We start from the raw sequence: 26,783 nt of genomic DNA on the forward strand, positions 1-26,783 counted from the left end.
TTTTGTAAGACAGAGGCAGAGAGAAGCAGAGAAGGGGAGACGATAGAAGAGAGGAAGAGAACTAGGGAGGAGGAAGAGATCCAGATGGAAGGAGGTACCAAGCAAAACAGGAAGACAGAGACAGAAAGAGAGAAAGAAGATGAGAAAGAGAAAGTGAGGAAGAGAAACAAAAGGAGAAAGAGATAGTAGTAAGGTACAGAGAGGGAGAGAATAAAAAGTGAGATATATTAATTGCAAGAAACTAAGAGAAAAAAGGGGGGAAAGAAAGAGAGAAAAAGAGGATAGAAGAAGGTGATGGGGAAGGAGTGAGAAGGACAGTGATATGGTTTGTCTGTGTGCCCACCCAAATCTCATCTTGAATTGTAGCTCTCATAATTCCCACCTGTTGTGGGAGGGACCCGGTGGGGGACAAATGAATCATGGGGGCAGTTTCCCCCATACGGTTCTTGTGGTAGTGAATAAGTCTCATGAGATATGATTGTCTTAGAAGAGTTTTCCCCTTTTACTTGGTTCTTATTCTCTCTTGCCTGACACCATGTAAGACATGCCTTTCACCTTCCACCGTGATTGTGAGGCCTCCCCAGCCACGCGGAACTCTGAGTCCATTAAACCTCTTTTTCCTTATAAATTACCCAGTCTCGGGCATGTCTTTATCAGCAGTGTGAAAATGGACTAATAGAGAGAGAGAGAGGGAGACAGAGAGGAAGAGGGGGAGAAAGGGGGGGAGGGAGGGAGAGGGGGAGGGAGGGGGGAGGGAGGGGGGAGGGAGAGGGGAGGGACAGAGGGAGGGGGGAGGGAGGGAGGAGGGAGAGAAGGAGGGGGGGAGGAGGGAGGGAGGGAGGGGGGAGGGAGTGGGGGAGGGGGGAGGGAGAGAGGGAGGGAGGGGGGAGGGAGAGAGGGAGAGAGAGAGGGAGGGAGGGAGAGAGGGAGGGAGAGAGGGAGGGAGAGAGGGAGGGAGAGGGGAGGGAGGGGGAGGGAGGGGGAGGGAGAGAGGGAGGGAGAGGGGAGGGAGGGGGAGGGAGGGGGAGGGAGAGAGGGAGGGAGAGGGGAGGGAGGGGGAGGGAGAGGGGAGGGAGAGGGGAAGGAGGGGGGAGGGAGGGGGGAGGGAGAGGGGAGGGAGAGAGGGGAGGGAGAGAGGGAGGGAGAGGGGAGGGAGAGAGGGAGAGGGGAAGGGAGAGAGGGAGGGAGAGAGGGAGGGAGGGGGGAGGGAGAGAGGGAGAGAGAGGGGGAGGGGGGAGGGAGAGAGGGAGGGAGGGGGGAGGAAGAGAGGGAGGGAGGGGGGAGGGAGAGAGGGAGAGAGAGAGGGAGGGAGGGAGGGAGAGAGGGAGGGAGAGGGGAAGGAGAGAGAGAGAGGGAGAGAGGGGGGAGGGAGAGGGGGAGGGAGAGAGGGAGGGAGAGGGGGAGGAGAGAGGGAGGGAGAGAGGGAGGGAGGGAGAGAGAGGGAGGGAGAGAGGGAGGGAGGGAGAGAGAGGGAGAGAGAGGGAGGGAGAGGGGGAGGGAGGGAGAGAGAGGGAGGGAGGGGGGAGGGAGAGAGGGAGGGAGAGGGGGAGGGAGAGAGAGAGGGAGGGAGGGGGGAGAGGGGGAGGGAGGGGGGAGGGAGAGAGGGAGGGAGGGGGGAGGGAGAGGGGGAGGGAGAGAGGGAAGAGAAACAGAGAGAGAGACAGAGAGAGAGAGAAAGAGAAAGAATACCCAAGAGATGAATGTACCCCCTTTGTCTATTGACTGCTAATTTCAAAGATAGGGAAGGATTGAAATGATTGTGCAAATCCATCTAGCTGTAAGTACTTTGTTTCTGTTAAATGTAACGTTGGACCCAAACTGACTATGCCCAAGGAGTTGAGACAGTATGTAATCCAGTCTCTTCATTTTTCAGATGAGGACACTGAGGCCCAGAGATCTCTGCCCAATGTTTCCAGACCGGTCTGTCACTCACCAAAGCAGTGTGCCTTCAGGACACCATTGCCGGGCTCCCCCAGTGCAAGGCCTCAGCTGGGATGCAGGGTCACAGAACTGGCTCTGCATACTTTGTGGAAAGTTAGGAAAGTCTAAATATTTCTCTAAGCCTTGATTTCCCCATCTGACAGGAAGGAAAACATAATCTGTCTCCTATGTTTATGCACTGGTTGAATGAAGTCACAGCCATAAATTTGCTTGGTGAATTGCAAAGCACTATGCAATACTGTATTTTCTTCACCACAACTCATGCTCTGACATAGGAACAGTATTGGTTCTTTCTGGAATGTTACTCTTTATAGAGCTTCTTAGATTGTACTTTTCAAGGGTTGAGGTCAGAGCTAACCATTCTGCTGCAGATTTCATGAAGCATAGCATTTTTATAATATTAGAAAGATGACTCAAAAAGGTTTTCTTTGTTCAGACTTTTCTTGAACATTTACTATGTGCTGGACACTGCACTCTTTGCCTGAATATCTCATTTAATCTTTACAGTGTACTTCTAAGTGAAGGCAGCACAATAGTATAATTTTATAAAAGTGGAAAACTGGAGTCTAAGATGTTAATTAACTTGTCCAAGGTCCCAACACTGGATGTCACTGGAGTGGGAATTCGAATCCAGGATGCTTATCCTTTAAGCACCCCATCATACTGTTAGTAGTGACGACATCGCGGAACTTGTCACACAGGAGGACTGAAAGACAGGGACTCTCAGGGGCCAGAAAACATGAGAGTGAAAGAGAGATTCCGAAAAACATCGAGATTTGTGAAAATGCTATTATGTGTTAGATGGAGTGCAGGGTACTTTCCATAAGTCAACTTAGTTATTTCTCAGAGGAATTCCAGGAAATAGGATTTTACACACGTGGGAAACAGGCTCAGAGAGGTTATTTAATTTGCCAAAGGTCACACAGCTGGTATTAGAGGTAGAATGTTAAAGTAGGCATTTCTTACTCCAAAATCCACTCTCTGCACCAAGAGGCCACTCAGAAAATATAAAAATAAGCAAATCAAATAAATTGACTACCTAAGTTTGAAGGCTTCAAGAAAATATAAATACTTACGCCCAGAAATTCTATGTCCTGGTTTCATTCCTAGAAAACCACTTGTAGAGGTACACAGAGGACTCCCCAGTGATCCTTAACACAGCCATATGACTGATAGCCCTAATCCCACCCCCAAAAACCAAATCTAGTAAGAAGAAAATGCTTAAAAATACTCTGATGCATGCATATCATAGAATTCTTTCCAGCAGTCAAAGAGAATGAAGGCAAAAAATGGAAAGCTCTCCAAAACTTATCGTTGACTGAAAACCAAACTGTGACATACTGCATAGAGTTTGATAGCATTCCACAGAATAAAATTTTATTCTGTGTGGACATATTAATACATGCAAATGCAGACCAGGCACGGTGGCTCACTCCTGTAATCCCAACACTTTGGGAGGCCAAAGTGGGTGGATTACTGAAGGTCAGGAGTTTGAGATCAGCCTGGGCAACAATGGTGAAACCCCATCTCTATTAAAAATACAAAAATCAGCTGGGCATCATGGCGCACCCCTGTAGTCCCAGCTACTCAGGAGGCTGAGGCAGGAGAATCACTTGAACCTGGGAGGCAGAGATTGCAATAAGCCAAGATCGTACCACTGCACTCCAGCCTGGGCAAGAGAGCAAGACTCTGTCTCAGAAAAACAAAAACATATGCAAACGCATATAACAAAAGTCTGGGAGAAATGGAACGTACATCAAACAGACAACAATTTGGCATTGAGATGCCAAGCCAAAGAAATGCTTCCTTAGCTGTATTTTCATTTTTTTTTTTTTTTTACAATGAGGATACATTTTTTAATGAGAAGCAATATAGCATAATGGTTAAGGGCATAGCTCCTAGAGCCAGTTCAAATCCCAGCTCTGAAGCTTACCAGCACTGTGCCTGTGTCATGACTTAATCTGTCTGTATAGTGGAGATGCTGGGCATGCCAACCTCCCGGAGAAGCTGTGAGGATTAAACCAAGAGTTATAGGTAATGCACTCATAAAAGCTGCTGGGGCCGGGTGCGGTGGCTCGTGCCAGTAATCCTAACACTTTGGGAGGCTGAGGAGGGTGGATCCCCTGAGGTCGGGAGTTCAAGACCAGTCTGGCCAAGATGGTGAAACCCCATCTCTACTAAAATTACAAAAATTAGCTGGGCATGGTGGCACACACCTGTAACCCCAGCTACTCTGGAGGCTGAGGCAGGAGAATCACTTGATCCTGGGAGGTGGAGGTTGCAGTGGGCCAAGATCGCACCGTTGCACTCCAGCCTGGGTGAACAAGCCACACTCTGTCTCAAAAAGAAAAAACTTCCTGGCATGGAGTGAGGGCTACCTAAACAACTGAGACCAGGAGGCAGGGGATAGGGAAGGTATGGGAAATTGGCCAGCATAATTATCACCTGATGGTGGGGGTTCACATGCAAGAATCCACTTTGCATACCTGTGGGCTGTGCATCCCTATGGAATACACCACCACTCCCCACAGCACACCCAGATAAAATACTGGGCAGCATGGCCTCTTCCCCTGGTCCCCAAGACACCTGAGGACAGCCTCCACTGGCAGCGCTGATGTCGGATACCTATCAGGAGGTGATGTTGGGAAAACCACACTACAGCCTAGGTGAGTATACCTCCAAATTCATGTCCATCTGGGACATCAGAGTATGCCCTTATTTGAAAAATCATGTCTTTGCAGATATAATTATTTAAGGATCTTGAGATAAAGTCATCCTGGATTTAGGGTGGGTCCTAACTCCAACGGCTGGAGTCCTTAGAAGAAGAGGAGACATACCAAGGGAAGAAGGTCACCTGGAGATGGAGGCAGATTGGAGTGATGCAGCCATAAGCCAAGAAATACCTGGAGGCACCAGAAACTGGAGGAGGCAAAGAATGGCCCTCGCTTAGAGCCTTCAGAGGGAGCAAGGCCCTGCTAACACCTTGATTTTGGACTCTGGCCCCCAGAACTGAGAGAATAAAATTCTGTTGTTGCAACCCACCATGCCTGTGGTTATTTGTTATGGCCACTCTAGGAAACTACTTCACTGGGGCCACCTGAAGGTGCAGTACCCGAGTTCCTATCACTCCTCCACCTGCATTTCTCTATGGGAGGAAGGAGGTGGGGCTTGCTTTGGGAGAGGCAGCTGGCTGGGGTTGGTCCCGGGCACTTTCCATGGGGTGTAAACAGTGTCTCCTAACCCATGCTAGAGGCTTTCCATGGTCTGAGTGAGCCCAGTGCCAGGAAAATTCACTTCTCCCTGCAGCAAGAAAACACGCAGGGCTGATACATTAACACCATGACCTTTTTAGCACCTGGGTCGGTGGAGATGTGTTTATAATTTTACAGTGGGGAGAAAGGAAGCTGAGCTATTCCAAATCTGTGATGCTTCATGGGTGAGAGCAACTTCCCAGCTCCTAACCCCACGACCTTGTAACAGATAGGTACAACCCTTGACAGAGCTGTTCCCTTCTCAGGACAAGCAGAAGGTTAGCACAACATCATGGGTCAGAAAAGATGTTGGGTCTTCAATTGAATGCTGGCACTGCTACTCACTAGATGTTAACCTTCAGACGAGCTGTGGCTTCTGCCTGAACTTCAGTGTCCTCCTCTATAAAATGGAGAAAATGACTATCTGGCAGAGTTGAATCAGGAGGAGGAAATGAGATCACATGTTTGAAGTTCCCATGTGAGTTCAGCAAGCAATAACAAGAGGTGGGCCAGGTGTGGTGGCTCATGCCTGTAATTCCAACACTTTAGGAGGCTGAGACAGGCGGATCACTTGAGACCAGGAGTTTGAGACCAGCCTGGTATAACGTGACAAAACCCTGTCTCTCCTAAAAGTGCAAAAATTAGCCAGACATGGTGGTGCACATCTGTGGTCCCAGTACTCGGGATGCTGAGGCACGAGAATCACTTGAACCCTGCAGACAGAGGTTGCAGTTAGCCAAGATCTCGTGATTGCACTCCAGCCCTGGTGACAGAGTGAGACTCTGTCTCAAAAAACAAACAAACAAACAAAAACAAACAAGAGGTGATCCCTAAGGATACAGAACCTGCCAGGGAGTTCCTGCTTCTTCACAGTTCTTCCCCAGGAGAAATTTTCTGACCATGTGCTTCCTGTGGCTTGGCTCAAATAGAAGAAATTCATTTCCTCCACCCTCTTGCTCCATGCATTCATTTATTTTCCTCATCTCAATGGAAGAAGAAACATTACCCCTTTTGAAACAGTAGTAAAGATTTTAAAGAAAAAAAGAGAACTTTTGAAGTAAAAATATGAACAAAATTGGTACTAGGTTTTGCATAATGGTGGGCAATTACAAACGGCCTTAATTGTGGAATATTATGAGAACAGTCACATTTTTTATTTTATTTATGTTGTGACTCAAAGCATGGGCTCTGGGGTAAGATTGATCCCAGACACGCTGCTTAATCTCTCAATGCCTGTTTCCTCAAAGGTGGATGAAAATCCTGATGGTCACCATCATATAGGGTTGTCATGATGTTTAAATTAGATAATGGAGGCAAAGCATTTAACACAGTACCTGGCACTTAGGTAAGCTCCCAACAGATGGTATCTGTTAGTTAGAAATACCTCACTTGGGCCAGTCACAGTAACTCATGCCTGTAATCCCAGCACTTTGGGAGGCCGAGGTGGGAGGATCACCTGAGGCCAGGAGTTCAAGACCGGTCTGGACAACATGGCAAAACCCCGTCTCTCCTAAAAATACAAAAATTAACCGGGTGTGGTGGTGCACCCCTGTAATCCCCCTACTTGGGAGGCTGCAGCATGAGAATCACTTAAACCTCAGAGACGGAGGTTGCACTGAGCTGAGATAGTACCACTGCACTCCAGTCTGGGCGACAGAGCGAGACTCTGTCTCAAAACAAAAACAAAAAAGAAAGAAAGAAAAAAGAAACAATAAATAAAAACAATCAATAAAAAAAATTAAAAAAACAAAGAATTGCTTTGTGTCCAAAGCAATTCAGGTAGCTCACACTCACTGTAATAGAATAAGGTTTACACATACGGATAAAGCAATTGGAGTTAAGTGAATTCAGAAGTGGAATAGTAGCTCAGTCTTAGGGAAAGTCAGTTAACAGATATTCAGGCCAAAGGCTCCACAATTATGAAAGAAGAATCATGCATTAAGCTCTGAACTGTGCGGTAGTCCAAGCAAAAAAGAAACCATAAGTTGTTATAAGAATTGTGTTGTCAACAAGATCAAAGCATGCCTCAAACAGAACAAAGCAATGCTCTTCATTGTACAGAAATGTGAGGGATGCCACAGGACGACGTTCTCCACAAGCTGTCCTGTAATAACCGTATCAGCAAGCTTTTCAGAAATAACTATTTCTTGTAGTACTCTTCAGTGCTAGTTAAGACATGATGAAAACACAAAGCAGTAAAAGCTAAATTAATTAATATTCCTCTAGCTCAATGAAACTATCACCTGGTCCTTAAATGTGGAAACTAAACAACATAACTGTCCACTTTAATTGAGAAAAGCAAAACAAATTTGCATATGCACCAACTCAACTTGTATGAATTGTATATACGTGTTGACAATACAAGAATGAAATGTAGGAAAAAATAGAGAATTACAGTCAGAAGAAACTTTTTTCTAGCTATTGCAAGTAATACTGTGTTGCTGAAAATTTGTTAAATGTAAAAGGATGTAAAGTCGATCATCCCAATCACCTAGCAGCATCTCTGATAACATTTTGATACATTTCTTTTTAGTCTGTTTTTTTTACCTTTTTTTCTATCTCTGAGTTTAAAGAATTATGATCTCACTTTATTTAACTCCTCCCCCCCACAGACATTTTTTTCTACTTTAAAAAAGTTTTTATAGGTGGCCTTGAAAATCCTTTAACGTTGTTTCAATAGAGCTTACCAGGAAATAATTCCAAGTACCCCCCCACTGCCCCCCCCCAAAAAAAAAGATGTCTGTGTTTACTTGAGTTTTTATTAAGGAAAAAACTTCCTAACTCTAGGATGTGGAAGCAATTATTTTTGAGCTTTGTTTGCAGTGTGGGGGTGGATCTCAGAAACCAGGTCATTGTCGATCTGATTTTCTCTGGAGATGACGCTACCCCATTTAGAACAGCTCACTGAACCCTGATGTCTATGCCCGCTTTCGAATTCAGCAGCTGAAAATGAACCATTTGTGTTTGATTCTGTTTGACCGATAAAATACAGCAAATAAAACCCGCTCAAATGGCATCTTTGAAAAAATTTGCTCTGCAGAGCAACTGAACCTCAGTGACGATCCTTATACTCTCCTGGTTTACCTTTGCCTTGGGAATGCCAATATCCCTGAACCAGTTTCTTTTGAGGATAGAAATGATAATGCTGTGATTTTATCAGTTCTCAGATCATCAGTTAATATGATATGTACTCTATCATATATGCACATATGTAATATCTAACTTTAGTTTTCAATTCTCTCCTGAACCATAACCCCATATTTCCAACTGCCTAGGTGGCATTTCCAAGTGGGGAAGTAAGCCTAACTTCTATACTAACTAATTCTGCAATGTAGTTACTTAGCTGAATAGCCTATTGGGTAATTAGGTTAACATTGTGGAGCTTCAGATTCTTCATCTCTTAAAGGGGATATTAATGGTACCCAGATCGTAGGGGTGTTGTGAGGATTAATTGAGATTAGGCATATGAAGTACTCAGGGCTGTAGCTCACTAATTGTCAGGTCACATTAAGTGCAAAGATGCCTGGACATATGATGATGGTGTTCCAAAGGCACTTCCAACTTAATATGCCTAAACCTAAACTCACATTTTGCCACATCTCCACCCATCCTGCACCCTCCTTCTGAAATATCCTCCGTCTTCCTTGTCCTGTTTAGTCACTACAGAACTCCATCTCTCAATAGTCAACTAACTAACCTCTCAAAGACATGGACTACCTACATCTGAGTCACTAGAAGCACTAATAAAAATGTACATTCTTGGCCGGGTGCGGTGGCTCAGGCCTGTAGTCCCAGCAATTTGGGAGGCCAAGGCAGGTGGATCACCTGATGTCGGGCATTGAGTCCAGCCTGACCAACATGGAGAAACCCCATCTCTACTAAAAAATACAAAATTGACAGGGCATGGTGGCGCATACCTGTAATCCCAGCTACTCGGGAAGGCTGAGGCAGGAGAATCGCTTGAACCCAGAAGGCAGAGGTTGTGGTTAGCTGAGATTGTGCCATTGCACTCCAGCCCGGGCAACAAGAGCGAAACTCCGTTTCAAAAAAAAAAAAAAAGGTACATTCCTAAATCCCACAGGCTTTGCAAACCTATGCTCTAGGATAGGAATTCAGTGCTCATTTGTTTTTCAATGCAAAACTTTCTATGAAGACATTTCAAACACATACAGGGAGATGGGACTATACTGTTCTTTTGTTTTCACAGACATGTCACTGAGGACAACTCAAGCCTTTTAGAAAAATATTTATTGGTAAAAAGACAATACTCCCTAATTTTTTTTAAATGTGCATCAAAAGACACTATCAATGTAAAAGCTAGAATATAAAAAGGTAACCCATGGAATAGGAAAAAATATTTGCAAATTGTGTATCTGATAAGGGATTGATATCCAGAATATACAGAGAACTCTTAAAACCTAACAACAACAACCAAAAAAAAAAGAAAGCCCAAACAACAACCAAATGTAAAATGTCCAAAAGACTTGCACATCCACCTCTCAAAAGAATAAATACAATTGGCCAATAAGTAGGTAAAAAGCACTCAGTACCACTAGTCATTAGGGAAATGCAAATCAAAACTGCAATGAGATACCACCTCATACCCAGTGGGATGGCTACTATTAGAAAAACAGAAAACAACAAGTATTGGCGAGGATGTGGAGAAATTGGAACCCTTGTGCACTGTTGGTGGGAATGCAAATGGGACTGTGGAAAACAGTATGGTTGTTTCTCAATAATTAAAAATAGAATTGACATATGATCCAATTATTTCACTTCTGCATATATACCAACAAAAAAAACCAAAGTCTCAAAAATATATTCACACATCTACGTTCACAGAAGCATGAGTCAAAATAGTTAAAATGCTGAGATAACTCAAGTGTCCATTTAAAGATGAATGGATGAGCAAAATGTGGTACCTGAATACAATGGAATACTGTTTAGCCTTAAAAAGGAATAAAATTTTGACACATCCCAAAACATGGATGAACATTATGCTAAGTGAAATAAGCTAGTCACAAAAAGACAAATACCGTATGATTCCACTTAGATGAGGTACTTAGAGTAGTCAAAATCATAAAGACAAAACGTAGAATGGTGGTTGCCAGGGGCTGGGGAAAAGGGGGATGAGGAGTTTTTGTTTAGTGGATACAGAGTTGCAGTTTTACAAGATAAAGAGCTTTGGAGACAGATGGTGGTAATGGTTGTACCACATGATGAACGCATTTAATACCACTGAACTATACACTTAAAAATGTGAAGATGGCAAATTTTACGCTATGTATATTTTATCACAATAAAAAATACTGGGAAAAAAGACAATCCTCTCTTCCAGTTCTTCTAACTACTGCATGTAAAGGAAACCAACAGAGACCTGTTTTTCAACATTGTGCTGAGAATGAAATCGCACAGGGGACTGGGGATCCTGAGAGCTGAAAACTGAGGCTTCTAAGGAAATTGGGACTTTTCCATAAATGTATACACCCAGACTTGTACACGAAAGTCAATTAAAAGAAAAACACAAACTATCCCACTGTGTCTTGAAATATTAGGCTCTTCGGAGTTCTAGGGACGTTGTTTAATTTAAATCTGGCATAAGTGCGACGCTTGCAGTTTTGCCCCCATGCCAAAACGGCTTGGAGGACATCAGCTTCTGATGACTGAGCATTCGTAAATCTAAATCTGTCTCCACTCATTTCAGCTTCAGCTCCCTCTTCTAGAGAGGATGTTCTTCAAATTTGATTAGGGCATATCGGAGTCACCTGAAGAGCTTGTTAAACCATGCAGATCTTCAGACCCCTCCTTACAGAGATTCTGATTCAACTGGCTCAGTGGGGCTCAGCAATCTACATTTTTATTAGCACCTATTCTGATTCAGACTCAGGCTATGCTTGAGAAGCATTAGCCTAGAAACCTGGGGTCACTGACGCTCATCCACCTTTGGTTCACAGGAGTCCCACAAGGCACAACAGATCTGTGCCTGAAAAATCCCGTCTCTGTTGATGTTTACACATCAAACCCTCTTTTCTCACTGATTTGTCTGATAATTTCTTTATCTCCATTTATTATGAATTTCAATAAACAGTAAAACTTAGCTTTCAAGTTTTTCTCTGCCTATGCCTTTCTTCAAAAAATTATGGATTCCAAAGACAAGTATTTGGTTTGTCTACTCTGTATATGCCTATCTCAATAAAATGTGTTTCTCAAACTCCTTTAAAATAGTAGTTCTCAGCTCTGTTGCACAATGAATAGTGCGTTGGACTTCTAAAACAGTAGTTCTCAAATATTCATGTGTCTCAAAATCACATGGTGTGGCGTGCTGGGGGGAATGATGCTTATTATAATAAAGATTCACAGGCTCCATAGCTAGACAGAAACCTGTGTGCTGGGCCTAGGAATCTGCATTTTGACAGGTAATCATGTGATTCAGGTACAGTTGGTCCACTGACCAGGCTTGGAGGCACCCAATTTTGGGGCATGATTCTAAATCCTTTCTGCAAAACTGACAGTTGTTTGTATATGTGGTTTGTCTGAGTCTTCATAAGTGTTTGACACAAATAAAATAATCTCATGAACTAGTTCAGAGATCAAAGAATTCAACCATTTCACTTCTTAGATGGGGAAACTAGAAAGTGACTTGGAGAGGTGACATGACTCGTCCCAGGACACAGCTAGCTAATGCTCGAGCCCAGACTCAAACCCAGCTGGGACTGTCACTTGACAGTAATCCAAAGCCCATCTGGTGTTCAAGACTCTCCCAGAAAATTACAACCCACAATTTCACTGACCCTGGTGTGCATGCACGTGGCTTTGCTAGGCAGCAGATGTTACTGAAACGTGTGGGTGGAGCAGTGAGACCCAGCAGCTGAGCCACATGCTCTGGATGTTCTAAGTCAAGGCTTGCTGGATTCTAGGGTGTTGGGGGAATGTTCAAAAGCTGAGCAATTCAGGAGCAGATGAGGTTACCTTCTTCAACCTTCCAGAGGGATGGAACCTTCTACAGATGCTGGTCGTGGTGAAGGACAAGAATGACTTTTTTTTTTAAGGCTCGGTGGTAGGTATACGAAGATTTCATTGTATTATTATTATTCCTTAAACAGCAATATATTTCATAATGAAAATGTTAAAAAGGAAACAGGAGATGTGAAAAGGAAGGAAAAGGCCTGTGAGTGTGCTGACGTGGACACCTGAAAGACCGCAGTCTCGTGGTGGGATGTTGAGAAGACACAACCAACACAAAGTTGATCAGATCTTGGTGTAGCTCTGTGGTGGTAATTCTCCTATTTTGGTTTTCATAATTATCTGAGGAGTTGAAGTCATGTCTCATACCATCCACCAAGAAAAATTCCAAATATTAAAAAATGCAACCAAAAAAGAAGAAAACACGAGGTAATTTTCTTGTAATAACAGAATGATGAAAGACTTTTGAATTACGTCTCAAAATTCAAAAGCCATAAGCAAATGGTTGATATATTTCACTACAAAAAAGATAAAATCTGCATGGAAAAAAAAAAGCAGCAAGCTCAAAAAACAAAAAAAGAAATAGGGAAAATATTTGTAATCACATCACAAAAGGCTCATCTGTCCAATATATAAATTAATAAGAAAAAGACCAACAAACCAATAGAAATATTAATAAAAGTAAAAAAGGAATTGCCGATGGCTCTTAAGTATATAAATATGGCCAAAATTTACTGAAAATAACTGCAAATTTATATCTCAGCATACTTTTTACCTATTAGCAAAATTTTGAAAGATTAATTACACATTGTATTGGCAAAACTTTGGAGAAATAAGCTCTCTCATGCGCTGATGGAGTAAGTATGAATTTCCTTTGGAGGGAGATTTGGCAATATCTGTTAAAATTGCAACTATGACCCACTCTTCTTTCAAGAAATTTATTCTACATTGAATGTGGACGCAATCCAAAGATATTCACTGCAGCTTTGTTTGCAATGGCAAAAGATTGGAAACAACCTAAATGTCCAACAATAGAGGCCTGACCAAATAAAATATGGTATATTTGCATAATGAAAGATTATGACTCTATAAAAAATAACTTTATAGCTCTTTATGCATTAATATAGAAAGATTCAGAAGAACATATTGGAAGGATACACAGAGTAAATGTGGTTACCATGGAGGGGTACTAGATGAGGAATAGTGTGGAGGGAAAACTTTTCACTGTTTTTCTTTTTATGTACTTTTTTATTTTTGAAGTATATAAATATCTTATCTATTCAAAATTTAATTTAGGCCGGGTGTAGTGACTTACTCCTGTAATCCCAGCACTTTGAGAGGCTGAGGCAGGAGAATGGCTTGAGCCTTCTGAATTTGAAATCAGCCTGGGTAACACTGCAAAACCTCATCTCCACATGAAACACAAAAATTAGCCAGGTGTGGTGGTGCACGCCTGTAGTCCCAGCTACTCAGGAGGCTGCAGTGGGATGATTACCTGAGCCTAGGGAAGTCCAGGCTGCAATAAGCTATGATTACACTACTGTACTCCAACCTGGGTGACAGAGTGAGACCCTATCTGAAAAAAAAAATTATTTAAATAATTAATCAAGGAGCCTGTTAAACATGTATGTGGTTTCCCCAAATATTAACTTCAATGAAATTAAATCTCCAGGAATGATAACTGCTGTGCTTTCATCCCTAAGAGTATATTGAATTAATTCTTTAAAAATGACTTGTGGCTGGGTGCAGTGGCTCATGCCTGTAATCCCAGCACTTTGGAAGGCCGAGGCAGGAGGATCACCTGAGCTCAGAAGTTCAAGATATGCCTGGTCAACATGGTGAAACCCTGTCTCTGCAAAAACACAAAAATTAGCTGGGTGTGTTGAGAATCGTTTGAACCTAGGAGGCAGAGGTTGCAGCGGGGAGAGACTGCACCTTTGCACTCCAGCATGAGCAACAAGAGCGAAACTCCGCCTCAAAAAAAAAAAAAAAACACTTATACTCCTTCAGCTCTAGTTTCTGAGTTTAAAGTAACAATGCAAAGCAACCCCCACATAGGAGATTGAGTATAGAATGAATCTGCCATCTGCCCAAGTTTTCTAAGATGGATGTTATAATTATTATATGGCTTCCAGAAAACAATTTGTACAATTTATGGCCACGAATGGTTTCCATTTCTCTCCTTTTTGCTATTATATTTAAAAAAAGATTGAAAAAGAAAGAAAACAACCTATTTTGTGCTCTGGTTAATAAATGGAGGGAGGGAAAGCCAGCTAGGCATCAACCACTGTCTCCAACCATTGTCATCTGCATTTGTGCTCATGGTCTGTCCAAAACAACAGTATATGTTGATTAAAAGACCACAATGGAAACAAACAAACAAAAATCCCAAACCCATGGCTAAACTGTAAAGTCATCAACAGTTGGTTTTTTCTGGTATCTGTGAAAGTGGAAGACAAATATTCTATGGCTCAGCAGTTGCAGTCTTCGGTGTATACCAAGAGAAATGCGCTCACTCATTAACAAAAGAAGCATTATTCATAATAGCCCCAAAATAGGACATTACCCAAATGTCCATCAAGATTAGGAGAGAGACATCCATGTGTGGTGTATTCCAACAATGAGAATGAAAGCACTGAAATTACATGCAACAATCTTGCAAACACAATGTTGAGCCAAAGACGACAAAATAGAAAAGAGTGTAGCTTTATTTCTGTGTTTAAATAGCAGCCATCAAGAATCTATGGCTTTAGAAGTGCAGGTGGCGGGTGGAAGATATTGACTGGGAGAGGGTGTAGGGTGGGGTTCCAGGGAGTGATGACCTGGATGATCAGTTTGTACAAAGCCATAAAGCAGCATATTTAATATTTGTGAATTTTCTGCATTTTTGTTATACTTCAAAAGTTTAAAGAAATCATTCCAAGCCAGAATGAGCACTGTGGGAATGAGTTTTTCAGAAATCATAGACTTAACTTCTGAATAAATGCTCTCCCAGCCCCTGCTGAGATGCCAAAGACATTCCAAAGGCACAGACTGAAAGGACAGAATGCTCACAGCCAAAACTACCGGGATTTCTATGCAGAAATCCGGGCTTTGATGCTTTAGAGGGGCCTCTGTCTCCCCCTACCAGACACAAAGCCAGCAGCAAGGCCTTCACAATGGGCTTGCAGAACAGCCGAAAAGGAGGTTATTTATTAAGCCGCAAGGAGAATGCACCTGCAGTCATATTTCCATGCAGGAATCTGTGACAACTGAAATGCCCCATATGAGCTAATTTTCTGGATAATCAAAATCCCCTCATTAAACAACTCCATCATTTAAAATAAAATCATTTTTGTTGGATTTAATCCTTTCTAAAATGGATTTCTTGCATTCCTGGGTCTACATCCAGGACACACTCCGCGCTTCCTACGAGAATGATTCCTAGCAAGACTTTCTCCCAGAGAGTTCCAAGTGCAAGCAGAAAGAAACCAATATGGGCTTTGGCAAAGGAAGGGGCAGGACAGAGGTCTCCATTGTCAGCAATACCACAGAACAATGGACTTTTCAGAAGAGTCCATGGAATAGAATTTAACCTTTACAATAAATAACAACACTCACATTTAGGTACTGTCTATTTCCCATCCAAAAGGCTTTCCATCAAATTTTCTCTCTTAGGTCCTATTATTATTCCCATGTCAGGTATGAGGCTATGAGGTATGAGAAACTCTCTCTCCAAAGTCTAAACTCCTAACCCTTGTGCTGTCTTTTCTTTACAGCTTCAGCTATGGAGTCTGTGTTACACTCCACAATGCCAACAGACAGAGAGGAATGCTAGCTGTAACTTGAATGATTTGAGTTCTCATTGCTTTTCTTCCATCTTTGCTTTCTCTTTCATCAATATTATACAATTAGTTTTTTCATAAAGCTCCTACTAGCAAGCTGCTCCTCCCCACACTCAGAAAACCTCCTACCTAAAATCTGATAAAAATCTTTGTTTTCACTACTTTAAACGCTCGGCCTTCTTGGATCTTTCTATTTGTTAAAATATCCTATGGAGTTGGACAAACTTCTTTATCAGTTTAAGAAACCCCTCTGTTTCTGCGCATTTCAAAGTATCCTGGATTTGCTTTTTCTTCACCCAACTCAGAAGGAAACCTGGGATGCTCATTAGATTAACAAAAACAGCCCTCAACTGGGGCCCATCTGGACCACAGTCACTCTCCAGAAATAAAACAATGGGAGCAGATAGGAACTGAGGCATGCTGAGAGTCAATTTCTGTAAGGTTTATTGCCCGCAGACCTGTGGTGAAAAGGAAACTGCCATCCTTACCCTGTTTTCAGGCTGACCAAGGCGTCCTCTACTCCCTTCTGATTAAATTTGGTCATGTACTGATGCATGTAGGGATAGTTATTCCGAATGTTTCTCTCTGTGCTTCCATTAGGCACTGTCCCAAATCGAAAAGGTGGGGAATAGTCATGAGGTCTCTGAAACTGGAGAGAGAACAAGAAAGGAAGAGAGAGAGTAGGAAAAGAAAGAGAAGGGAGGAGGGGGAGGAGAGAACAAATAATAAATTAGTGATCATTTTGTCTGGTGTTAGGAGGTAAATGCATGTATTAGGGCAGGATGACAATAAAATGTTGCTTTTTGGTCTTTCTTTCTACTTAGTCACATCTTCAGCCAGTCTGTGAGCTCCAGGAGGGTGGACACGGCATCTGTTTTCTTCTGTACTATTGCTCAGATCCTAGCACAGGGCCCGGCTGGGTGCTCCATAGGTATTTGTTGAGTTGAACTTTTCAATGCCATTATGGAGACTAGCACAGTGTTAGGCACACAGTCAGTACTTAGAAATGCTGAATGAGCTGAACTTAATGTACTACCTTAGTCCAGTCCATTTATCCACTTTATGATGAAATTTTCTGTGATCTCCACCAATCACTCCCTTCTCTAAACTCCATTTATAATTACCTTCACCTCACCCAGAAAACAACTATATATTACCACTCATTCATTTTCCACTCACTCAGTCATGCATTCACTCCTGCAGGCACTATTTATCTAGTGCCTAACATTCCCCAGGCATAATTGCCAGTGCATGGCAGGCTCCATGAATACTTGTTGAGCCAGAGTCCCTGTTGATCTTTAGCTATCAGGGATACCCAGCACTCAGCATTCAAGCCCCCCATAAAGGCCTGTAGTCCATGCATCACCAGTCTTCCCTGATGGACTGGATGATTCTGTCTGTCCACAGCTTCGATGTTTCAGGTGACTCAATGAGAGTTGAAGTCAAGAGAACTGGATCTGAGTTCCAGAAATACAGCTAAACACTAGAGATGGTGCCGGGCTGTGGTTACAAGCGGGAGCTCGAACTGGCTGGTTGGAAGATCGGGTTCTATCACATACAAGCTATAGAACCCTAGATAACACATTCATTTCATGCTGCTTCCATTTATTTTCCATCTGTAGAGTGGGGGGCCACCATGAAGGTCTCAACATACATTTGTCAAGTAACTGGAATAGTGCCTGGACCAGAGAAAGCATTCAAAAATAAAGCTATGATTACCTTCTGTTATTATCATTATGAGTGAAAAAGGAACCTGAACCTCATTTTTCTATGAAATATTGAATTCTGGAACTAGAAAGTAGTAGCAACAATGACTAACACTTTTTGGGAACCTAGTCGGGTCCAGCACTATGCCAAGAACTTTACAAACATCAGGTCATTTAATCCTTACAAACCCATGCCAGGTAGTTAATCTTAGAGGCTCCTTCTTGCAGATAAGAAAACTGAGGCTCAGAGAGGTTGTGTGATCTATTTAAGATTATGCAACTACCAAGCAGTGGCCCAGAATTCAAACCTGGATGCATCTGACCACAGGCTGAGGTCTTAACTCTATCATTCCTCAGAGACCATTGCTAGTGACTCTCTCCTCATCTAGACATGAAGTTTTAAAGACCCCAAGAGGGGAAGAGCACCCAGAAAATCAGTGTCAGAACCAGGACCACAATGCAGCAGTCTCTGCAACTTCCAGACCAGTGTGTCTTCCACAGAACCAAGAACCGCCAGGGTAAGTGTCCAAATTTACCCAAGAGTCAGACCAGCTAGAAACATTATTCTTTTTTCCAGACTCACACTTCATTTCACTGTTAATTAAAATTTCCAGTTGAAAATCATTTTCCCTAAATTAGGCATGCTGTTGCCTAATACCCAGTCATAACTGGATTTGGGAGAAGTGGCCATCCATTGTCCAAATGAGATCCTCCTGCCAGGGTGTGCCTTGCCCTGGGAGTATGTGCATCCACGTGTGCATGTGTGTGTATGTGAACAGCAAAATGCTTTTTGCAGTCACTCCACCAAGCAGTGCCTTAACTCATCACCAAAAGCTCAAAAGGCCAAGCCCAGGCTCATCCTCATGGCAGCCGCCTGCGCGGGAGGAGAGAGGTAATAGTGCTGTTCATAAATCTCCTTGTAGCAGCCATTCCCAATCTCCAGAGATATCCGGAGATGGCCTATTTGACTAAATGCCTTCCACTTCACTCCCCGTCTGTTGCAGAGGAGCTTCATAGGTCTTTAAAAATTCACTTTCTTCCCTGCGTCTGGGTTGCGCACAGACTGAGTATCTGTGATGGTTTCCGCGCTTCTCTGGCCTGAATAGTACCATCACCCACACAAAATTCAGCCTGACACCAAGCTCCAGGAACCTTTTCCACTAGACTGAAGACTGTCAAACTTTTTAAAGCATGACTCACAATACGTTTCCCATCACCACTCCATGCACATGCATGAAATTTCACAGCACTCATTCTTTCTATCTGTGATGTACTCTGAGGTTATCCATTATGTTCTTTTTTTAAAAAAAATGTCTGCAATCCTTAGATTAATGTCATGGCTCACTAAAGAGTCATGACCTACAGCGTGAAAAACAGTGAGGGGGCAAGGATGGCTCATCTCAGGGTCTACATCCAGGACACACTCCATGCTTTCTACGAGAATGATTCCTAGCAAGACTTTCACCCAGAAAGTTCCAAGTGCAAGCAGAAAGAAACCAATACGGGCTTTAGCAAAGGAAGGGGTAGGACACAGGTCTCCATTGTCAGCAAGACCACAGAACAATGTAATCACAATATCTGGAGTCAGAGGAACTCCCCTGGCTTCTCTGCAGGGTTCCCTTGCTGTGTAGGTTAACTGGTTTCACCTGGCTTTGGACTTAGAGGAGACAAGTTCAGGTTCTCATCTGCTGCTTAGAAACTGCGCCATTTGGAGCAACCAGTTAAGCTCCTGAGCCTGAATTTCTCTATCTATAAATTGGAGATTGCTTTTGCAACCAATCTTAAAGTGTTTGAAAGAACACCTGGCATCCTCTAATGCTTGGGATAGATCACCTGGTGTTACTCACATCATTTCAGCCAAAGAAGCCAGTCTCCTTACAGTTTGGAGAACAGAGGATTATTTTCTAATTTTTTTTCCATCCAATATGGAAGCATGTCTGAAGGTCATCCAAGTGACTAAAACATGGCAAGTATTTGATGATGGAGGAGGTAGAGATGCAACACTTGGAGATAAAGTTTCCAGAAAAATGCAGCAATTAACCAAGATATTTTTTTTTTATGAACCAAAAACTACACATTTATTAAAAATATCTATCTGTCTTCTGTGCCTGTAAATAAGGGACATCTGGCAACTGGAGCCCCTATTTCTAGTACAGTCTTTTGTTGGTGAAGTCCCACGTGCTTCTTGATGTGAGCAGCAAGCAGGTGTGTCCTTGAGCAGAGAGAGGATCAGCTGGGAGGAGGCCTGGCTGCCTGGACTGGGACCACTCAGCAGCAGCAGCACAGTGCCCAGAGACAGCACGGCTCCTTGAGAACACATTCCTGGGCTCATCCACTGAGAGCAGTTGCCTCAATTCCCTCCATTGGTTGTCACAAAAGACCAATTCAGTGCAATAACATTTCAGGCCCCAGAAGCCAAGCATGGTTTGAGTCAAGCGATGATGAAGATGATGGAAGGAGTAGGAGGAGAAGGGAGACAAAGAGAAGGAGAGGGGGAGGAATGAGAGGGGGGAGTGGAAAGGAGGAGGGTAGAAGAAGGAAATAACACATTACAGGATCATCTACTGTGTGCCAGGCATGGTGTGAGGATTATTTCTAATCCTCCTATCAACCTTGCCAGAAAGGAGATAATGTCTTCTCTTTTATAGGAAATTAAGCCTAGGGGGATACTGACATACAGAAGGCCAATCATATGGCAAGGCCAGGATTGGAACCCAGCTCCATTTGACCCCAAACATGATATCGCTCTTCCCACAACATAAATCTGCCTCCCAGAGATGGATTTCCTCTATCAGAGTGATTCCCAACATTTTCGAAACCATCCCTATCAACATTGCAATTTTCTCTTAATAATTCCTAGGGAAGCATCTTACCCATGAATTCACCTATTTATAATTTAAGTCCCAGCTCATCTGAGCACACCATGGGCTCCAATATGATTATTTCACAGCAAGCACTAATGGCTTAAAAGCATTGTAAACCTGAGTTGTTACACAGGTATACATGATAAACAAAAAAACAAAAGCAAAACCAACCACAGTGTACAATAAATTGATTCAATATAGTTTTTTTTTGCAGACTTTCTTGGTGTATCTTCTATTAATCTTCTGGGAGCATATAGATTATTTACTCATGAATTTTGCTGTTTATCTCATTGTATCAAACATTTAATTAAAAGAGCTGTCAGCTTGCCTCTAACGTTTTGAGCATGGAGACTGAGCTGTGTCTCTTGAGGATATGGTATCTGTTACTGGGTGTTTCCAAGTCAGTGAAGGTCAGTCAAATTATTAGTGGTTTTAATTAGTTTTCCCACAAGTGGTCATGTTATTTAGACCCAAAACTATGTAGTAAGGATTTCCCTCCGCCCTTGCCTTTGAACATAGCAACAAAAAGCAAAATATGCTGCCAACCACTTTCTTGAAAAATCCTCTCTTCCAGGGCATTGCTTCCTGCTGCTTCCACCATACCTCCAATCACTTCTAGGAATTGCACTTTTGATCCCATAATGCGACAGAGTTGCATAATAGCACTTCATGTCTGCAGAGGGATTCATATGCTACAAGACACATTTACATATGTGGCTTTCTTTCATCCTCACTGCAATTGTGACTCCCAAATTTAGAGAGCAGACAAAGCAGGCACCGTGAGGCGACATGGCTTTAAAAACATTATACAGCTGGTGAGTGGCAGAGAGGATACGCAAATTTTCTGACTCTAAACTCAGTGTGTTATCTACTGCCTCTGACATACCACCCGTTTTAGGCGGGGATCTTACAGTAGCTGACCCCAAGTGAAGGATTTGGGGGTGAGCATGATTTACTAGTGAAGGGTTCCAGGAGAAGTCAGCAGGGGAGCAGGACAAAGTTAGGAAAGATTGGAGAAGGGGGAGAAATCAAGGGTCTGATTTAAGGCCAAGTCTCCATCTCAGTCCTGTCCTGCAGGGAGCTCCAGAGAGTGATTCATACCTTAAAGTTTTTCCTACTTCGAAGCAAGGGAGCAGCTTGGCCTTTGTATTCTCACACTGATTAGTCTTTGGTTACAGGTGACCACAAAGATTGAGGGAACTTAAATTGCCAGGCATTTACCATTCCAGTGCCCAAAGGCAAAAATCTGCTGAGGATCCCTGAAGTGAGGCTTTGTCAGCAAAGCATAGAAAGGTATGGCTGGGCACACAGGTTTGCAAAAGGGATCCCAGGAGATCCAGGTGGGGTATGCACAGTGTCCAGTATACTATGCATGTATTCATTCACCCAGCAAGAATGTCCTGAGCACCTCCTAAGTGCGAAATAACTCTATGAAAACTACATCCCTGAGGTTCTCTTCCCCCAGACAATTTTAGTCTCATCAGCTTTATCTTCTTTATAATACTTATTCCTGCCCCAAATTTCCAAATTTGTTTCTTCCTTGATGTTTACTTGTGTATTGTTTATTTTTTTCCTACTAGAATTTAAGTTTCTTGGGAGCCTGAGCCCATTCTGCCAAGTTTATTACAGTAGCCAGGAAAGACTTCCCTGAGGAGGTAATGTCTTCCCTAAGGCCAGAAATTCCAGGAGGAGCCAACCATGAGAAGAATGGGGAAGAACATTCTAGGCAGAGGGCATAAGAGGCACAAGGACACTGAGCTGAAATAAACTTAGTGACAGGGATGGAGCAAGAGGAAGGAAACGTGGGAGCAGGTGAGATAACACAGGGCTTTGTGTGCCATGGTAAGTAAAGTGACCCTTACTCAAGCCTCAATCAGAAGCCATCAGAGAGAGGAAAGCCACTCTCATGCCTTTGTGGAAATGACTCCATCTTTAACCCCAACCCCTCATCAGCTCTCTTGACAAGATTCTTTCAATCACAGTGTGTACCATGGATAAGCTGTAAAAGCTTTCCATGGATTGATTTTCTATTCAGCAGTTTGTTGATGAATGGCAAAAGGATACATGTAGACTTATGTCAACAAGATATGTTAGCAAGGTTTTATAACGAGAGACAAATTATCCCCCCACACGCGGAACAGAAAATCTTTGCGGTGCTGCAATCTCAACACTTGCTGAGCTTAGCAAGTCAGGATGTTTCCTGAACTAAAGTCTCAATAGGAGGATGCACCCAGTTTACCTCTTTTTTTCCTCAATGTGCGTTTCTGAATAGCTACTCACACCCCGCAACCCTTGTTACATTTCATTTCAGTGGCGAATGAGAGAGCAGGTGTTTTTACTCCTGTCTTACTGATGTGGGAAGTACAGCCCCATGAGGGAAGATTAGTGATATATCTGAGTAGAAGGAACCAGTGGGAAATAAAAAAAAAAAAAAAAAAAAAAAAGAAAGAAAAAAAACCTCTCTGCTCCTTTTGTGTGCCTTGAAGACATTTCAGGTGAGTCAGAAGCACTGATGCTGAGACTGATTTGGCTGTATGGAAAAGAGGAGCTGTCAGATAATTTTGTCTCTGGGTAGGGCTTAGAGATGACTTTTTTTCATGTCATAGATGAGGTACCCACAGCCTACAGTGCTCCTTCACCCCAGTTTCTTCTCATCCAGGCAAATGGGCCTTCCTTAACATCACACTTTCGAAAGGATGAATTTCAACCTAAGCACTTGAGTCATAGGCCATTCACAAGCATCATCAGAAAGATCATATATAAATAGGAAACACGACCACTCGGGGAAGCCACGCTTCCAAATTAGATGTGGAATCTTTTAGATCTAGGAGAGCTAAGCTTAATGTTCTGTTTCAAAAACTTTGAGAAAGATGACAATTTGAGTTAAGGAGAAAAAAACCTTCTGGCTTTTGTGCATTAGAGTTGATGGATCTCAATGAGAGGCACCTGAATCACTTCCTCCTGAAAGGAGAGCAGTTAAGACCAACCCTCAGATAGAGATGAAAGCAAGGTGACCTTACCTTTTTGTCACTGAGGCCAGTCACTTGGTCCACAAATTCCTCTTGGATCATGAAGGCAGCCAGATTGGCTGTGTAGCTAGCCAGGAATATGACAGCGAAGAAGGCCCATACGGATACCATGATCTTGCTGGTGGTCCCTTTAGGATTCTGGACAGGCACGGAGTTATTGAACACCAGGCCCCAAAGAAGCCATATAGCTTTTCCAATTGTAAAAGAAGGCCCATGGGGTGCTGCAGAAGATGAAAAGGACATTCTCAGCATTTTCTGAAAAAAATGCCTATTTGTGTATGACAACCATGCAGCAGCCACCAGCAACACTGAAGGTTGCCAGAAGATGGAATTATATCATAGTTGTGTCCTGTGATTGCCCTAGAACCACAATAACTTATTTTTTTCTTTAAAAATTAGCATTCTTCTCACATTTCTATGTAACTGGATTTTTGCCACATTTCTTTAAAAAAAGAAAGGAAACGAAAATGGTTATGCAAAATGGGGGTTTGAATAAGTAGTGTTATGACCTGTTGTAAATTTGGATTTGATTCCCATTTGAGGAAACCAACCTTCTTAATGAACATAAAGAGAGCCTGACAAAAATGTGTGCATGGGGACTGCTTCCAAATTCATCGGATGTGCTATCGTATAAGAACCACGCAATTCAGCGGGACTGATGTTTGGTATTCTAATCCGATTGTCCCTAGCAATTGCTCCTGTTCAAACTCAGATGTAAAGTGTGTACAACATAAGAATTAAACCAAACTAAAACCCTCTCCAAATGGAGACATTAAGGAATGGAACAATAGATCTTAATTCTTCCAACACTTCACAGATGGAAGACATTTCATTGCAGGGTCATGGAAAATGAACACTGATGTCATATCACAGCACTTTTTCCAGTATGTCCTCGCAATAGCTATGTAGCCCTTTTAAGATTCTTAAATGTTCCTTGCAACAGACTTAACTAAAGAGACAGAACGATATGCCAAAATTTATGGAGATGGGGCATATGCAGGCTGTAAAACACACATATTAGGGTTTTCAAGTCTTTGTTTTGCACGGGCAAAAAAAAAAAAAATCAATTGATGCCCTAATTTCATAGGGAAGGTTTTCCTTTAACAGGAGGTTAATTTTTATGTCATTTAAGTAAATGAAGATATGAAAAAATGATCTACTCAGATGTAAGCTGGCAATACAAGCAGAGTGGGCAATAAATAAAGTGGCAGAAGCAAATTCACATTAATGGAAGTTATGAAGTGCTGGGCGGGAAGCCTAGGAAAAGCAAGCTCTCTGCACATTGGAGGCCAAACCCAGGCTACAGCAGTACTTATAATATCCATGACACAACCCATTAAAGAGAAGGCAGTTAATTCTCTTATTCTCAATCTCTCCTGTTTCTATTTGGCTAGTTTTATGATCTTCTGGGCTATTCTCAAGAGGCAGGAAATTGTTGGGGAAAACTTGATCAGTCAACTTTATGAACTTAATTTTTTTAGGGATGCACATTGATCAGAAATGACAGCTATTTGGGAATCAGACGTAGGCAGTTCATGGTCCAAGACTTCTAGGAATTCCTGATTCATGAATACTATGACTGGGCCATATAACTTTTCCCATAAAGTGCAGCGAAATGTAACAGAAAACCATTTTGTACAAACAAACAAGTAGCTGTCATTTCCCAAGAGTTGCCACAGCAGACGAGCTGGAAACAGAGAGCCTGGAGAGAATGGAAGGGCTGAGGAGTTTGCACAACTGATGCCATCCTTTACAATAGTCTTTCCAGCATGCTTCAGTCAAAGGAGAACGTATTGCAAGGATGGGCTGTGGGTCATTTTTACCTTCCAAAATGTAACTCAGATTTACCTGATTATCTGTATTTTCATTGTTCTTGACCAGTTCCAAGTCACTGCAATCCTTTCTCTTGGAAAAGTGACACCTTCTTAACTGCCCTCCTCGTCCCCGCTTCCAACTGTTGTCCACACACACTATCTGGATAGAGTAGCCCCAGTGACCTTTTTGCTCTGTACATGTATGTCACCTCTCTCCCTGCCATTGTTTTTTTTTCTTCTTCTTCTTCTTTTTTTTTGAGATGGAGTCTTGCTCTGTCACTCAGGCTGCAGTGCAGTGGCACAATCTCGGCTCACTGCAGCCTCCACTTCCCGGGTTCAAGGGATTCTCCTGTGTCAGCCTCCCGAGCTGCTGGGACTACAGGAACATACCACCACGCCCAGCTAATTTTTGTATTTTTAGTAGAGATGCGGTTTTGCCATATTGGCCAGGCTGGTCTCAAACTCCTGACCTCAAGTGATCTGCCCACCTCAGCCTCCCAAAGTGCTGGGATTACAGGCATGAGCCACTGTGCCTGGCCTCCCTCCATTGTATTTTGAAGAAAGTCTGACATGCTTACCATGGTCAATTGCCTATCTCTCTGATTTCATCTTATTCTATTGTCTACCTCATTCACTCACGTCTTTTTATTTTATTTTTTAATAGAGACAGGGTCTTGCTCTCTTGACTAGGCAGTGCAGTGGTGTGATCATAGCTCACTGCAACCTAAACCTCCTGGGCTCAAGTAATTCTCCTACCTCAGCCTTCTGAGTAGCCGGGACTACAGGCACACATCATCACACCTGGCTTATTTTATTTATTTATTTATTTAATTAATTTATTTATTTATTTATTTACTGTAGAGATGAGGTCTTGTTATGTTACCCAGGCTGGTCTCAAACTCCTGACCTCAGGCAATTCTCCTGCCTTGGCCTCAAGAAGCCTTGAGATCACAAGTATGAGCCACTGCACCCCCTCAGCCTTTTTCTGTTTCTTAAGCATCTCAAGATTAATTTCAGCCTTTCTGTTTGCTGTTCCTTTTACATGAAATGACTGTAACTGTTTTTCACAAATACAATTGTATGTCACCCTTTAGGTCCTAGCTCAATGAACGTCCTTTCCCATTAGACCATCTTATCTAATGTAGTGTCTGCACCCCATCACTGTCATGTCACTATGTTTTTTTCTTCTTCTTCTTGATATTTATTATAATCTGTGATTATTAGTTCGTGTGTCTACATGTTATTTTCACAACTAAATTCTAAACTGCCTGATAGAAAATCTCTATTTGATTTACCACATTATCTCTGGCAGCAGTTTAGTGCCTCCTGGCACATAGTACCCATTTGATAAATATTCATCGGATAAATGCGTAAATTCACAACAGCACAAG

General features: G+C 42.6%; 1 protein-coding gene across 2 annotated transcripts in view; it reads right to left on the bottom strand.

Annotated features, from left to right (window-relative positions):
- GRIN2A (glutamate ionotropic receptor NMDA type subunit 2A) overlaps window positions 1-26,783 on the bottom strand; it is a 419,536-nt gene that overhangs the window by 43,767 nt on the left and 348,986 nt on the right. For both annotated transcript variants that reach the window (XM_054533449.1, XM_063717183.1), the window contains exons 10-11: window positions 23,570-23,799; window positions 16,468-16,628 (exon numbers count right to left, since the gene is read on the bottom strand). In XM_054533449.1, coding sequence (XP_054389424.1) covers window positions 16,468-16,628; window positions 23,570-23,799 — 391 coding nt within the window. The remainder of the gene's footprint in view (window positions 1-16,467; window positions 16,629-23,569; window positions 23,800-26,783) is intronic.

Source organism: Pongo abelii, chromosome 18, assembly GCF_028885655.2.
Source record: "Pongo abelii isolate AG06213 chromosome 18, NHGRI_mPonAbe1-v2.0_pri, whole genome shotgun sequence".
NCBI lineage: Eukaryota > Metazoa > Chordata > Mammalia > Primates > Hominidae > Pongo > Pongo abelii.